At 40.7% G+C, this 16,612-nt stretch overlaps 2 protein-coding genes across 2 annotated transcripts in view; one reads left to right on the top strand and one right to left on the bottom strand.

Annotated features, from left to right (window-relative positions):
* Positions 1-644: 644 nt before the first annotated feature.
* Positions 645-16,612, top strand: part of ift140 (intraflagellar transport 140 homolog (Chlamydomonas)) — a 22,115-nt gene continuing 6,147 nt past the window's right edge. The window contains 18 exon segments of the mRNA XM_020606108.1: positions 645-764; positions 1,251-1,412; positions 1,545-1,766; positions 2,063-2,184; positions 2,312-2,442; positions 2,515-2,690; positions 3,061-3,152; positions 3,418-3,524; positions 3,738-3,880; positions 3,992-4,195; positions 4,332-4,404; positions 4,557-4,648; positions 4,803-4,930; positions 5,089-5,206; positions 5,399-5,520; positions 5,616-5,751; positions 6,022-6,153; positions 6,361-6,605. Of these exon segments, the coding sequence (XP_020461764.1) occupies positions 1,266-1,412; positions 1,545-1,766; positions 2,063-2,184; positions 2,312-2,442; positions 2,515-2,690; positions 3,061-3,152; positions 3,418-3,524; positions 3,738-3,880; positions 3,992-4,195; positions 4,332-4,404; positions 4,557-4,648; positions 4,803-4,930; positions 5,089-5,206; positions 5,399-5,520; positions 5,616-5,751; positions 6,022-6,153; positions 6,361-6,605 (2,390 nt within the window). The 5' untranslated portion in view covers positions 645-764; positions 1,251-1,265.
* Positions 8,744-16,050, bottom strand: tmem204 (transmembrane protein 204). The gene is made up of 3 exons (XM_020606112.1): positions 15,666-16,050; positions 14,636-14,791; positions 8,744-10,110 (listed from the first exon to the last, which is right to left on the bottom strand). Exons 1-3 carry the CDS (start codon positions 15,943-15,945, stop codon positions 9,866-9,868), a joined length of 681 nt encoding a protein of 226 aa, XP_020461768.1. The 5' UTR covers positions 15,946-16,050; the 3' UTR covers positions 8,744-9,865.

Below are 16,612 nucleotides of genomic sequence, written 5' to 3'. Positions count from 1 at the left end.
AATTTGTAATATACACTGGAGTAATGGTAATATACATTACATGCTTTTAGTATAACCAGGGAGATGTTAAATCCACTAAGGTTGAGTTATTACACCTCAGTATAAAGTTTAAAACAAATTAATGTAAAATATTGAAGATTTTGCTCCTTTAACACCAAAATGAATGCCCGGTTTGGAACCACTACATTTAGATTTGTGGAAGTGAATTAACCATATCTAGTATTATACATTGCCCATTTTCCTAAACTGTTTAAGCAATAAAATGAATACTTCTCTACCTTTATTCGTGCTGCAGAATTTAAATTGAATACAGCAATCTTTTTCCCACTGTGGGTTCAATGAGAGCAGTCAAAAGACTTTTACTACCAGAAATATTGCATAGTTAAATGCACCAATGGTTTTTGCATGGTTATGCTGAATATCATTATCCTATAAATGTATCTGTAGAGTTAACAGTGTTTGTCTGAATTAAATTTAAAACAATTAAAGGTTAACTGACAAGAATCTGTGTGAAATGCATCAGAAAATTTGCACATTATTCAGACTGCTATCAATGATATGTTCGTCAACAGCTGGGTTATATTCGTTGTTTTCCGTAACCCCTCCTCCTGTCCAGCCCTCGTGGTTGTCAGGGGCAACTAGGAGAGAGAGACGCTTTATCTTCACACAGGAGGCTACACAACAATAGTAGAGGTAGTGGTCGGTGACTTAAGGTATTTCGGCCTTAACTTAAATAGTTAGGTCGGAATTAACTTGAAGCAGACGTGAGTGGTGCGGGTCTTCAGATAATTTAATAGAGCTGTTAACTCCTTTCTACAGTAGCGAGGGTCAGCAATGAAAGCTAACTTTAGCTAGCTTAGCGTTAGCTAATGTTAGCAACTAAAGCTAATTTTTGCAGGTAGTGCTAACTATTATGGTGAATCCATAGCTTCGTTAAAGTATCCGCTGTTTATCTGTATCCACTGGTGAACTAAGTCCACTTACGTATATATACATTTAGCTATATATATATACGCAAAAAGTAAAATTATAGCTAAATTGTGAAACACTGGATGCTATTTGAGGGTATATTTTAGAGTTGCGTGATTAATGATTACTGAGCTTTTACAACATGAATTAGCCAGACAGCAAAGGGATGTCAAGTTGCACAGTAAATGAAAAAGCAAGTCAAAGAACGCAATCAGGAACCACATGCAATATTGGAGGTTCCACCTAACACCAATCTTATGTTTCTCCTTTCTCATTCAAAGAGGAGCACTGGGGGCATGGCGGTGTATTTTGACCACCGTATTGAGGCCCCTGAAAACAGTGATGTGCCCTCTCAGTTGACCTGGCACTCGGCTATCCCAGTATTGGCTGTGGCCTCAAGTAAAGCCAATGCTGGAGGCAATGTCAACCTGTACCTACAGCAGGTAAACACTGGGCTTTGAATACTGACACAAAAAGGAGAACATTTAATATTGTGTTAATATTCACTGCATGTGAATATTATCAATTACAGCATACTTCACAAAGTTTGCATACTTGAACCTGTCCATAAATAGGGAGAGCATGTGGAGAGCTGCCACATAGAGCGTCCTCACCTACCTACAGTGCTACGCTGGCATCCCACAAAGCCAGTGTTGGCAGTAGGCTGGGAGAATGGAGAGGTAGTGCTGCTGACACACCCCTCTGGAGATCAAACGGTTCTTCCCAGTATGCATACAGCTTGTGTCTCACTCCTGGAGTGGAGCAGCTCTGGTAGCCGATTAGTTACTGGAGATCAGGTGAGTGTGCGGCAGTGATTGTCACTTGGGCATATGGGCATGTCATATCTATATATTGATGAATTCATAGTTTGTTAGTACTTGGTGGGCCTTATTGCCATACAGTACATGCTAAACATGCATTTTCTTTCTGGGAATCTTTGGACCAAGGCTGGATAATTAACATGACATATGTGACACAAGTTTGAGCAGGGTAATTGAGGCATGAATCAGATTGGTTGTGAATGCACAGTCAATATGGCAATTGCTTAAACTTCTTGTTATACTGCATAAGTAGTGTAATTATTTATTGACAGACTGGAGCTCTAGCAGTATGGAAGGTAGATGCCAGAGGGAGACTTCAAGGAAGCCACCTAATAAAGCATGAATACAACAAACCTTTAACTTGCTGCATCTTTAGACCTGCCTCACCTGGAGAGTAAGTAGTTGGTTATTCTTTTTTTAACTACTTAGCAGTAAGAAGATGTTGAAAATATTGTGATATTACTATGTTGTCTTGGTTTGTATGCTATATTGCTGATAATAGAACCTAACTCTTGTTACAGTGATGTGGCTATGCTAGCCCGAGCATCAGTGAACGGAGATGAAAGTGCTCTGGACATGTTCAGCTGGAAGGGGGAACCTCTCAAGATGGGCCCACAGGAGAGACTTGCATTCTACATCAGCACTGGAGATGGTAATAATGATTAGATTTATCATTATCATCTTGCTATGATACTATGTCTTACTGTTTGAATCTTGTATATAGGTAAGGTCCACAGTGTGGATGAGCATTGTAAGACAAGCACACTTCTCAGTGTGGAGGGTGCAATCAAAAAACTGTTCTACCTTGAGAAGAGAGAAGCCCTCATTGTGATCACAGAGACCCTGATGTTGTCACAGTACAGTCTGGGACCTGAGGGAGGAGCCCAGGAATTCATGAAGGTATACTTAAAATCGTCAGAAACACAATTTTAAGACTTTTGAAGGCCATGGTATTTTTAAGAGTTGATGATACTTGTAGAGCACTGCAAATGACTCTTGAGACCAATTATATACTGTCAGTGAAGTTTTGTTTCTGAAGGCCACATTGATTTGTACCAACATTGGAGCCTCAAAAAGCTTGATTGGGATGTCCCTTCTGGATTTGTCTTGTACTGTACTGTATGTATCTGATACACAAATGTTCTTCAGTAAAATCAGCATTGATGCAATGCTCAGTGTTACAAACACTTTTCGTGTTCAGTGGCAGGTCTTAAGGTCAGCCTGAACTAATTACCAGCCCAATTTCTGAATGTTCTTTTTCTCATGGCAGGTAAAGCTAAGCAGCAGGAGTGGAAAGAATGTAGACATCATCTGCACAGATAACAGTCTCCTCATCACAGCAGCAGGGGAACAGGTTATTAGGTCGGTGTAAATTCATAATATACTGTATATTAACACATGCCGTCCCTGGTAGGCTAGTGGTTAAGGCGCAGCGCTCTTGCCGCTGCAGCCCGGGTTCAAGTCAGGGTTGCGTCAGGAAGGGCATCTGGCGTAAAACACGTGCCAAATGTCAACATGCGAGTCGTCACTGTGATGATTCGCTGTGGCGACCCCTCAACGGGAAAAGCTGAAAGTGACACACATATACACCCATTTGAAACCTGAATAATGTCCTGTGTTTTCATAGGCTGTGGGACCTGGAGCGAGATGAGAACTATGTTTTGTCCCTTGACAAGACTCTGGGGTTTGAGAGAGGAGAGATGATGAACTGTGTTTCATACTGTGCAGGAAAAGGTAGCTCTAAAATATTTAACTAACTATACAATATAAGGTGCTGTGTTTCTTCACATTTCTGTGGATCTGGTAGTTTCAAGATATTTATTTAATTACATTTTGAAACCTGGACTAGACTGATTACACACACTACAACAGTGTTACTGGTGATTTTCAGACTTGTTTCAAACTTCAAAAAGTCTAATGTCATTTTGTGTAACATTGTGGCCACAGAAATCCTGGCAGCCGGTACCAGCCATGGGCGTATAGCAATGTGGAGGATGGTGGTGCAGCCAGGCAGTATCATTGGTGACACCAAGGCCCAGTGGAAGCTACAGACACCCACTGAATTAGGAGGAAACGTCACTCAACTACAGGTACTGTTTGAACAACACAAGTTTTATTTTTTATTAAAAAATATTAGCTGCATACGGTGAATGTAGTAATGATGTTCTTATGTGAAAGTTCACTCAGAGCTTACATTTCAGTGGGGCTCTAGCCTGAATCTGCTGGCGGCCAACAACTTAAACACAGTGCTGATCTTGTGTGAGCATGTGATGTCAGCTCACTGCAGCCAACAGGTGGCAGCAGTGCAGCTTACCCCAAGTCAGCTTAGCATCACTCAGTTCACCACAGGAGTGCACCTTGCTCTGCAGTCTGACATACACATCAAAGGAGTGTGTGTTACCAAGGTGAGCGTATAGCAGAAAATGTAGAAGTGATATTCCTCTGTACTTAAAAAAGGGCTCCCCTGTAAGGGTTTGCTTATGAAGAGAAGTAAAAATTTAAATTGATATTATTGTAACTGGATTTGTGTCATACCAACAGGACTCAGTGACAGTCTGGAGTGGCAAGCAGGTCACAGTATATGAGCTTTCAGGGACAGTTCTACACAATACAGGTACCACACACTAAGCAGTCCAAATAGAATGTTACAGATGTGACACTACAGGAACTGTCCTTATTCTCATGTCATTCATTTCACCCTTACTTTGTCAACTTTTTATTTTCATGTCTCTGCTTTTTCCACACCCCTACTTTCTAATATCCTAGGATCATTTCATTGTGACTCCCATATAGTAGCTGTACATGATGAGAACCTCTATACTGTGGAGCCTAACAGGGTACAGATCCGCACACCACAGGTCTGTTTGCCGGTCTTGGAATGTACTATGCGATATTCACTTAAGCACAGTTGTGATAAATGTTTGTGTTTTCAAAAGACAAACTGCTGAATTAGAATCAGCAAGTGTAATTTGTCATCATGAATACAGTTAATTTTAAATGTCTTTTCTTTAGGGCACAGTGAAGCAGCTGCTAACTTTCTCCAAAGCAGAAGGCAACCCTGTGCTACTCAGTGTGTGTCAGTCTTTCCTGGTTGTAGGCACGGATACAGCGCATATCAAAGTCTTTGACCTCTCCCGGAGGTATAGTGTCAGTGTGGATGTTGATATAACTTCCTCCTTTTAAAAATATAATAAAAAGAATGTCAGCTTCCAACTATTGTACATTTTTATTTATTGACAGTTTCTCTTTTCAAAGCACTTTCTTGTCAAACAATGCCCTTGTTTCAACATTTTTATAGAGATGCCAAGGCTCACTGCAGTGCTAAGAACCTGACTGAGCAGATTGCCAATCTTGGAGCGTTGAGGTCAGTCAAGTGTAATGCCAACGGCAACCAAGTCAGCATCCTGAGCTCTCAGGTGAATGGGTAGCCTGTCACAGTCACACTCTGTTTTCAGAAAAGCTGTTCAACACAGTATGTGTTTTTAAAAGGTCAGCATTATTTATAATTAGAGCGACAAGTCTGTATGTTATGCTCATTTTCTGACTCTTAAAATGCAACCATGCAAATATTGCTCTTCACTGAACTGAAGGTAACTTTTTCCTCTCAGGTTAATGGGCGACCTGATCACAAAGTGTACTTTTATGATGTTGAGATGGACACTGTGACACACTTTGACTTCTTCGTTGGCAGACCGTCCAGTGGTATCTCACAGCCAGAAGAAAGTGAAAGGTAACTGACATTACTTTTGTCTTTAACTGTATTCTGCCCATACAGAGCTTTCTCTTCTGGTTACCTTTTACCTATATGTCTGTTTTGTGTTTCAGGCAGCAGTTGCAGGGGACAGAGCTCAGTGGTCGGTGCCCTGTAACTCACTTTTGGGATGAGTGTGAACCTCGTCTTTTTGTCTGTGAGACCGTGCCCATCAGCTCTGAATCCTTAGCAGCTAGTTACTTGGACACGGTAAAGACTGCTTTTTAACACTGAGATAGTTCTGTGCAGCTCTATGAACAAAGCATGGTACTAATACTGCTGGAGGCTTTGACTTCCAGTTAAGCCAGAAAATACAGTCATTGCTACTGTGCACACATTTTTAGTAACAGTGAGAACTTAGTCACATATATTGTTGATTCATTGACTTATCCTAGACAGTCAGAATGCAGTTACATAAATTTGATTTTAATAGACTTAACGTAAAGAAGCTTCACAGTGTGTTGTCTTCTTTCTGTTTAGGTGGACGTGTCAGTGGTGACACTCTTCTGTACACAGGAGCATGGGCTCCTCCTACAGGACTGTTTCTCCAAACCTGCAGGCATGCAGGCTCTGCTTGCACTGGATGTGCCCTACTATTATTTCAGCTGCAAGGTGGGTTTTCTCTTTAAAAAGTTAGCCGCTAGCTGTTTCACATCTTGAACTTTCTTAAACATATTCCTTGTGTTTTTGCTTGCACCCAACACAATTCTTACGTGAAACTCTGTGTTTGGACATACATACCCCAGAAATTATTTCAGAGGGGTGAATCACCTGTTATTGGTGTTGATAGAATTTCCTGTGTGCTTTAACCCCCCTCAGCCAGGTGAGAGGGGGCCAGGGTTAACAGAGATTTCAGCCACAACATCGGCACCGCCACAACAGACGCAGCCATCAAGAGGGGCACCTGCCCAGCTACCCCATATAGTGTCCAGGCGAGCTCTCAGGGACTTTGTCGGTCTGGAGAGCTGTGAGAAGGCCACCCGTGATGCCATTCTCAACTTCAGCTTCTACCTGACCATTGGCGATATGGACGAAGCCTTCAAATCTATCAAGCTCATCAAGAGGTAGGGCCTCAGTATGTATGTATCATCCCTCTGTGTGTCAGCTCAGTGTTGTTTGTAATAAGATGCAGGATGGCATTCCCACTGTGGGCACACCCCCCTGTTGATTACTGTCATCACATCCCCCCACAAGTCCATTCCACAGGGGCTTTAGTTCAAAGACTAAGCACAGGCCACAGGGATAGCATTGTTACTACAGCCTTGACTCTTCTCAGAATGCTCTGCAGTGGTTTTCAGTGAGAGAGCTGTAATTAATCGCTTTTGACTTGTGTTGAGAATAGGACATTGTTGTCACTTTGCTTTTCTTCACCCATAATTTCACTCAGCATCTTTGACTTGTTGAGGCCAAACTCCCACAATAGTTCTGTAAACCTTAACTTTGGGAACTTAACACTGCCTATTTTGTTATTTGCGTTAGTTAGTCATATTTCTAAGCATTATGAACATTTCACACCAGGCACTTGACAGGAAATACTAGTAAATTATAAATACTGTATGTGCATCACTTAATAATATCTAGGTCTAAACTCAGCTGTTTGTTACAGTATGATGTTTTGATTAAATTAGATCCACAAGCACATGAAGTAGATTTTTAAACACAGGACATGATTAAGGACTTTTTCTGTCTCTTTGCTAAGAGAATGAACTCTTCACTTTGTATATACAGTATGTTTCTGTTAGTTGTGGGTGTGTTCTGGAGGGATGTACTTTTCTAAACACACTGTTACCCACGCACACACACACGTAGACACACACATATGAGTTCCCCCTGCCAGTTTTGTCCAAAAGGAATGCCCTTTCCATTCTTGCAAACATTCAATCAGGTCACTAAAAGAATGTGTGTGTCCATTCCTGTGTGTGTGCTTTGGGGAAACGTATATGTGATTTGAGCAAAGATCTGATATTATCTTTCACAGAATACTTGATTCAGGGCACTTGGTCTGAATTCTGCTGTAGCGTCACTTTTACGTGCACATTACGCAAATGGAAAAAAACCAAAAACAAACAACCACTGCCCAGATATTCCAATGAGATTAATAAGCCTGATGTGACACATGTACTAAGTTCGTCATGGATGGTTATTTTTACTGCTGCCTCTTTTTTTTTTTTAAAGATTGGCATTGTGTTCGATTCCCACATTTCTCCACCCACTTGAGTATGCATTTCCTGCAGCAGTAACCGCTATCTTTGGTAACTTGTGTCTGCAGTGACCCAGGAGTCAAACTTATTTCATCTCTATGTGAGGACATAAAATATCTGTTGGAAGTTGAGTTGTGCGCCCAAATCACATATGTGTACAGTAGGTGAGCTACCGGTATATACATGTTTGAACAACAAAATCCACTACCTCACTCTGATAATAAAACCTGGGAGTGCTGGGAATTTTATATCAGAGGAAGCTTGGGAGCCCAGCTTCTGTGTATCAATGGGGCTTTACTCGGATATTCTGCATTAAAGAGAAAAAATTATGAAAGTGAATAATTCACCTATTCATTTCATCTAAAACACATGCTCTCAATGTGAAAGTGCCTCTATCTCCCCAAGCAGTTTGGAATGTCTATATTCAGTCTCCACTGTGCTGCTTCCTGTCATTCAGGCTGACCTTGACTTTAGATGACATGCTGCAGGGTTATCTGGCCATTTGAACATTCTCTCACTGTCTTTCTTCCTTTGCATTTAAAAGTAAAATTCCCCCTTTCCATCAGAAACAAAAACACCAGATTAAGTGTTCAGAGGTGAGGCAGAGACTGATGTACGATGTTGTAGTCATCATAACTGGTTGTGGTTCATCTAACCCTCATGCACTACCATTTGTCTGCTGGATAGTATGTAATTAACCACACGAAACAGTGAGAGTTCCTCTCCACTTTTGGCTCATTGTTTTTCAAAGAAACTAAAACCATCATTCACTGTAGCAAAAATTTGAATTATACAAAATGTAGATAATTATACGTATCTTCAAAGAGGATAATGGTGGTGTTTGTATTGTATTTCATCAGGTTTGGGTCAGTTTACTTGTTTGAATTTCCACATGGTCTCATCTGACTGGAGTGGTGTTGGACACTAAAACAGTAGCAAAAACAACCACAGAATATTTACCAATAAATTTATTGAATTTATATGATATATTATTATTTTAATGTGCCTCTATGTTTCGCAGTGTGGAAGCCCCACAGATAACCTGGAATTCTTGGCAAAAATATGATATGGTCACAATAATACTACTGCAAATGATAGCACTATTTTTTACACAACTATATTATATTAATTTACATGTACCACAAGCGAGCGGAGCTTCATACAGAAAGTATCATGAAAAATGAACTTAAATATTGAAATGTGTGTGTCATCTCAAAATGCAGTACATTACCAAAGCATCTGTTACCAGCAGTTTAACAAATACTGCTTTGAAATTCCAAATCTATTCACATTCATTAACTTTCAGACCATTTGTCTTTTTTGTTTTCCTTTTTTCAAGAGGAAACATACTGTATTAACGTGGCAGTGACTGAGAGATTGAGGTTCCCTCTCATGTCTGTTAGTAAGTACGTGTTTATATTTATTATATTTATCAAAATCATCTCTCATTAAATATTGCCACTGATTTGGAGAAGCCTCTTAAAAACTTTGCTGAAGTTGACTAACTTTTCTGCTTTTACCTTATTCGTTCACCTTCTCAATTTGAGCTGATATCACTAACATTAGTATGTATTAAAATGTGATAAGCTTTAAAAGGACAAAAACAAATATGAGGTATTCTGGTATTATATTTTCAACATCTTTCTTAGTTTCCAATTTATAATTATGCAGGAGGCTGCGTAATGAGCGCACACACACATATAACAAAACAGGTCAAGTTCCAGCTTGATCTTTTCCTAGCAAGGATGTTTCATACGAGACAGTCATAGTCCCAGTTCAGTATTTAGCTAAGAATCAGCTCATCCAAAGTGAATAAATGAAACATCATTCAGTATTTGAATATGATTGGAAATTTAAGGCTGTTTTAGACATGAATTTCAGTTAAATTTGTGACTTCTGTGGACTGAGCAGCAAAATAATTCTGATTTCTAAGTGTATGGTGGAAGAAGTTGTGAAATAAAGTTGCAAGTACAAGTTAGTACAGCCATTGTAAAGCCACTCGAATGTCCTCCTCTCTTGAGAGTCACATTGGAATAACAGGAATAGACACGAGTAGTTGACAGCAGTGTCTTGCCACCATAGTTTATTACTCCTTACTGGCTTGGCTTGTGAGGTCACATGGCTCAACAAGGCGACTCCACGTAGTCATTGTCTTGACGTTGGTGGAAAGGAGATGCCAGTGAGCGACTGATGATTATAACTCGAGGTGCCAGGCAGTCATCGCGACGATGTAGAATGTTCCAGATGAGCATGGCTGCAGCCATCGTGGCCAGCAAGCAAGCAGCTATGTCCAAGTAGCAGGAGTAGGACAGGTGTGTGTATGGCCCAATCCTGTAGAAGGTCACAAGTCCAATCACCAGGACAAAACCTGTATAGGAGCACAGACAGAAAAGGCCTCAGCTAGTGAAAATTGTTACTAAGCTACTGCCAAGTACAAATAGTGTAATGCTAATTCTGGTATACTGATGTTGAGCAGGTAATTTTTACCATATTCACCACACAACTTTCAGGTCATTAGTCTTGCTAATATTTTGTTCTAAACTATATTTCAAAACTATAAGCTATAAATTTCATGATAATCCATCCAGTAATTAAGACATTTCACTCAGAAAAGTGAACATGCTGCTAACATGGCTAAAAACTCATTACACAATAGTTCTTCTAGCTGTTTTATGTGCATTACGAAGAATGTTTTCTTTAATGTGACTATATGTATATGTATTTGACGACTATCTTTATCTCAGTATTTCTTGGATATTCAGAAAACCACAGTTTTACGATATAAAGCAGTTTAACAGAATATGTGGCAAGTGTGACTAAATTGTCTCACTGGCTTTTTGAAATCCATCCACTTAGATATCCATCCCTGCAGCCATGTATTTCACAGTTCGACGGGGGCTCTGTGTGGAGTCTTTGAATTTGGAAATCTGTTTCCTCCTCGGAAGAACTTCTGAGATCTCAAGATGAAAGTTCTTAATAGTGTAAAAATATCAGAGTATGACTATGTGCTCAGAAAAGTCTTTGATTTATTTTATCTCCTGGACTCTTTTGAATCACAGTAGTTTAACTCACGCTAAGAGGAACTCCTGCTGAGAAAGGTAGAAAGCCACACAGTCTACAATTCCATGTTGTTTCTTTGCTCTTTGCTTTGATTTATCAGCATTATCTACAGTGGAAAGTCGTTCAGTGTCTCCATAGCCCAGACCTTTCCGCATTCTTTACCATTAGAGGTGTGTATGAAAGCCCACATCAGGCAATGCATTTCAAGTATTCTGAATTCAATTGTGGTTTGGAAACATTCAATAGTTCCACAATAAAACATGTCTGAAATTTTGCCCCATCTGCAGTGGTGTAAAGACAGTCACCAAAAATAATCACTGGAAATGGAAATGTTGGGGCTTTAGGACATGAATCAGTCCATTTCCTGAAGCAGTCAGTGACACCAAGGGTGGGAGATTTATATTTCTTTCTCTAGCTCTACAGTAAGATGGCCATCATTGTTTGTTTTAAGCGAGGATGTGAATAATTGTTTCTGCGCATCATTGCGTGTCTACCACTGTGTGTACACATGAGAATGCAGCAGTTTGCTCAGTCTGTTCATGTTTGACCTGTCTGGCTCCTTATCCAAGAAAATTAATAATCTCCTGTCCACGTTCCAGCCAGGGTAGGCTGTGTGAACCTCTTTTTTTGGCACAGACTTATCTCTCAAGCTTCCTTCCTCTTTTTACTCTTTCCATCCTTCCTTCCCTCCTCTCCACACCCTAAGCTTTGTGGTTAATGTATTTGCTGGACATTTGACATGAGATGTCATAGAGAAAATCTAAACAAGTCTTATCTAAAAGACAGGTCATGGAAATTATTCATTTGTTTTCCCTCTAGGTTGTAATATCTGTGTTTATTCCTTGAATGGAGTGACTAACCTGTCTGAATGTCTTACTCAAAGAAAAACAGAAATCTTTACCGCTTCCTTATTAACAGGAATTCTTAGAGTCGCAGACTTCTGGGAAAGCTTTGTAAACTAGGTTTACCATAACTAAATTGAGCCCATTTTCAGTTGCTCAAAATAAAAAGCAATGTGTCTCAGACTCCTGTGACCTGCAGTCATGACTTTTGACATGTTAGAGCTGTGTCCTTTCAGAAAACACATGCCAGAGTTGTCTCCATGGGTAAAATGACTGATATTGTGCTTTCAGCCTGAACTTGCCAACACAGCTGAGATATCACTGAATGGAACTGCATATTGTTATTCCACACTCTGCTTGCCATAGCTGAGCATTTTGGCATGTCTAAAAATGAAAACACTCCTGAGAAAGAGGGTAATGGGTAAAAATATCTCCATTCATTTAGAGCTGAAGCTCATTCACGTGTGGGGGGGGGGGCTTGTGGATTTGTAGAGGCCAATACAAGAATCTGTACTTGGGAAATGAGGCCATTTTACTTAAATATACATCAATTCTTTATTCTTATCTTAGGAAGTAAGCCTTCATATTTTATTAAAACCCACAACAGATGAGACATTTTAAGATGCAGAGAGTCTAAGAATGAAAAAAAAATATTTTTCCCATATGTAACTAAGATTATACATGAGGCCCAAGATAAATCGTATCAATTTTACTTTTTATTAATACTCCCCTGACTATCCTTTTTTGGTCGGGAACATCCCTTTTGCCAAGATACATCCTCCTACTCAGCAGCTTTGTTGACCATTTTTGGTAAGAGTCATGAGGTCAAGATGCCATTTTCATAGAAAGAATTATTTTTAGATTTCAAGGAAATAGGTGTGTGTTGTGTATTTCTTTTTAGACTTTGTTGCTATTCTTACCATGCATTTGCAGGGTTTTCCCGAGGTTTTCAGAGGGCTTGGGTGCATTCAAGGTCAGGGTGGTGGTTGGATGTTTTGAAAAAATTATAGAAGGAAATTTTGATTTATTTTGGTTGTTTTTTTTTTTTTTTTTTTTTTTTTTTTTTTTTTTGTTTTTTTTTGTTTTGTTTTTTCAACCGTTGGGAAAGTTGGCAACACTTATAGTCAAAAGTCAATTCTCTTTTTTTCTTTCTTTTTTGTCAACACATAGAATTCTCCATGTTATTTATTTTTAGCATATAGTCATTCTGATATATCACCTAAAGGCATTTTTATATTAATTTGGCTTAAGGTGCTGTGCAAAACACTTTCTATAGCAGGAAAAACCCTGATTTATGTAAATAGTTTCTCAGATCACCACTGACTACATTAAAAACTTAACAGTAAAACAGCTGTATATATTCATAGCTCATTTTAGAGAGAATGATTTAGGGGATAGGACATCTGTTTATTTATCCATTGTCTTTATTAAACATGCTTTAATGCTCCTGGTTGCTGAGGTGTGGCTATTGTTATTGTCTAATACTGGAAAATACAGTAACATTGGGTGGGTCTCAATCCTCTCACCAAGGTCTTTAGATAAAAGCTCTAAACCCTGCTGCAGTGCATGCTGAAGATGCTAACGATAAAGAGGAGATTCTTTTATTTTTGCCACTGCTCTTGGACATTTTGTAAACACAGATATAAAAGCTAAGCTAGCTTATCTAGACAGAGGCAATTCCCACCCTGCTGTTGTGTGTATCACAGAAAATTAGTCTATCCAAGCACACACTCGCAACACATACATTGCCATACACAAAAATGCATGCACATTATCCCTTCTGCTAGCACACACACAAGCATGCAGTCCCTGTCGAAACTGTCTTTCCCGTTTATTCCCCCCCTCTTCCTTCTTCAGCTTGGGGGTATGCATAACAGGTAGTCACAGACATTTCCTCGTCCTGAGTAGGGATATCCTGGCGCCCAATAGTCGCTCACTGGCTCGCTGCAGCTCTGGCCCATGGATTCTGGACTGGGACTAAAATTAGACCCAGAGCAGACCCCCTTCATGCTGCACTGCCGCAATGATACCAGGCAGCTGAAACACCACACACAGCACAACACACTTCCTCAGCAGGGGCACTAGGACAGGCCATGCCAGCCAACTCTTGAAGTGACACGGTGGGGTGGATGTATGGGCGCTGGGTGTAGAAAGGGGGGTTTGTTACCATGACTGTACTATGACATGTCCTACTATTTGCTTTTCTTGTTTGCCTCATTTTCATCCCTGTCAGTTTGGCTGGTCTCTTGGTTAATTTGGTTTTTATTCTTTGCTTTTCTTCATTAATACAACAGTTTTTTAGTATATGGCAACACTGTAGTGCCTTTGCTTCATCCGATTTCATGTTTAGCGATAGGTGTGTAGTCTCTAAGTAAAGTTCACTGGAAACAACAGATGAGATCGTATCCTGTCAAATTCCAGAGAGGCAAAAAATCCACTTCAGAACCTTTATTGCCAATTCAGTTTTCGCATAATAGAGAAAATGTGAGGCGCTAACAAATAACTTCTTTAAAAGAAAATGATATTTTTAAAAAAAGTAGCATTAATGAATAGTAGAACCAAGAACGGTATTAATGGATTCCACCCTTTAGTAATTTTTTTTCCCCCCTACCATCTGCGTAAAGTATATATGAAAATAATGTTATCTAGCTGGGGTAAAGATTGTAAAATTTTGCTCTTTTCTTGTGTCAGAAGGTTTTCATAGGGTCTTCCTGCAATATTTGCCCGAGTCACATTTCATGTATTGGACTGGCAGATGGCTTAGCTTCTCCTTGTGATTTCATCCCCTTCTCTTTGACATTCTACCAGAGCAAATGTAAATTTAGTTCTCCACCATCTAGATTTCTCTCTCTGTCAGAATGACGTAATGTTCGTCAAATTCTAAGTGAAAGGATACTTGGCATCTTCATCAGAAAGTTCTTTCTCTGAGTCTTGTCTTTCTGCTGGTGCACAGCAATTAAATGCTTAAGCTTTAGGAACACTGGTACTCACTGGCTAGCTGGAAGAGTGCAGCAATGGCCTCCTCCCACCACTGTGATTGCTGCATGATGAAAGGCAGCTCCATCAGGCCCAGAAGGAAAATCAGCTGACCGACAGTCAGGGCCACCGTTGCCATCAGGTTACATGCTCGCATCATGTCAAACTGCACTTGAGGGACCAAAAGAAGAGTTGTGTCATATTTCCTGCATTATGATCTAAATTAATTTATGACAAGATAGGTTAAGGTTAAAACAGAAGGCTTGATCTTGAAAAGGATATTCTGATCATATGTCTGAATGCAGGAACCTTAATACAGTAAACATTTGTAAGAAGGTGACACTGACATGCTTACTATTTTATCATGAATGGTGTCTTTGTCGGACACTGCCGGGCAGTGCTGCCCCTTGTGCCCAGTAAAGTCGGTGAATGAATGCTCAGCATTTCCCATTCTTGTTCTTGAATGGAAATTTCTGAATGGAGTGTAATTAAATAAAGCACATAAACCCATAACAACACTGGCTCTGTTTTAAAGCAGATTTAGAAAGCACTTGAACCTTGTTGCCAACTTTATTGCCAACAAAAGGATGAACTTGCTTTGCAATAGGTATTGTAAAATCTTGGTTGCCTATCATGTACTAATGTTTACACTAATAGATTAGAAGGTTGCAAAACTAAAGTGAGGCACTTAGATTTAATTTATGCATGTATTTGTCAAGTTCATCTGGTGGTGTTAATCTAGTGAATTCATTGTTTTGGTTTTGAGTTTTAACAAATAGTTCATCTCTCACATACAATCATCCCCCGAGTCACAGGCTCCTGAAAAAAGAATTTACTTCTTTGCTGATTCACAGTGAAATTCTTCTGCAGTGCATTGCAAAAGGAAAAGAACAAAAATGACTACAGTATTACATGGGACACAAAAATACCCCTACCCCTGTATTTATTTCTGTTGAAAACTACTAAGATACATCTTGGACATGCCAATAAATCAGTCAACCAGTCCAATGAGAAAAAGATTAGAAGGATTTTGGAAAGCACTTACGTTTGACTGTACTGCGGGATTCTTGGTAGCCTGCATACTCGGATCCCCATCCAAGGCCTTCACACTGCCTCTGTGTTCCTTGCCCTCTTCTCCCAGCCTGGAGGTCATCACGGGCCCTTTCCCCTCCACTGGGGCACATCCTCCATAGTCCCACACTCCGCTTGCGTCCATCCTCCAGAGCTTGCAGGACCCAACTTGGGGTGAAGGCTGCAACATTGTTTAGAACCAGGGACAGCAGGGCTACTGCCACCGCCGCCACCACCAGCCTCTGCACGGCCATGCGACGCCCGACAACTGCCACCTCTCCCCCTCCCTCGTGTTCCTCCTCACTGTCCTGCCCGGTCCCCTGCCTCTCTTCTGGGGCAGTAGCACCAGTAGTGCTCCAGGCCCCCCCCCCCGCCCCCCCCAGCCTCTGCACGGCCATGCGACGCCCGACAACTGCCACCTCTCCCCCTCCCTCGTGTTCCTCCTCACTGTCCTGCCCGGTCCCCTGCCTCTCTTCTGGGGCAGTAGCACCAGTAGTGCTCCAGGCCCCCTGGTTCCTCTCCACCTCCTCCTCCACCACCACCACCTCGTCCTCCTCCAGTTGTTAGCTTGTGCTGTCCCAGCTCGCACCGAGGTGGATTTAGCAAGAGTGTTTTCTTGAGGTTTAGCTAAAGAACATCTCCATTCATCCTCATTCAGGAGTGGGTTGACGTTGCAGCAGATCCTCAGCCCTCCTCCTCAAACAGCACTGCGGGTACATGGGAATTAATCCAACTGGCACCTTGGTCCATTCCACTGGCTCTGGTGGGCTGCAGCTTCACTCTTCTGGCTCCTTGCTTTTCTCCTGTTTTCCCTTTTGTACTTTATCTTTGCTTTTTCCTTTCTTCAGTATTTTGCTTATTGCATTGGCCTGACTTCTGCATGTGCAGCTGGATTCTCTGTGTAGGCAGTAGATGGTTTTG

Source organism: Monopterus albus, unplaced genomic scaffold (assembly GCF_001952655.1).
Source record: "Monopterus albus unplaced genomic scaffold, M_albus_1.0 scaffold76.1, whole genome shotgun sequence".
Classification (NCBI taxonomy): Eukaryota; Metazoa; Chordata; class Actinopteri; order Synbranchiformes; family Synbranchidae; genus Monopterus; species Monopterus albus.
This window is presented reverse-complemented; position numbering and strand designations above follow the sequence as displayed.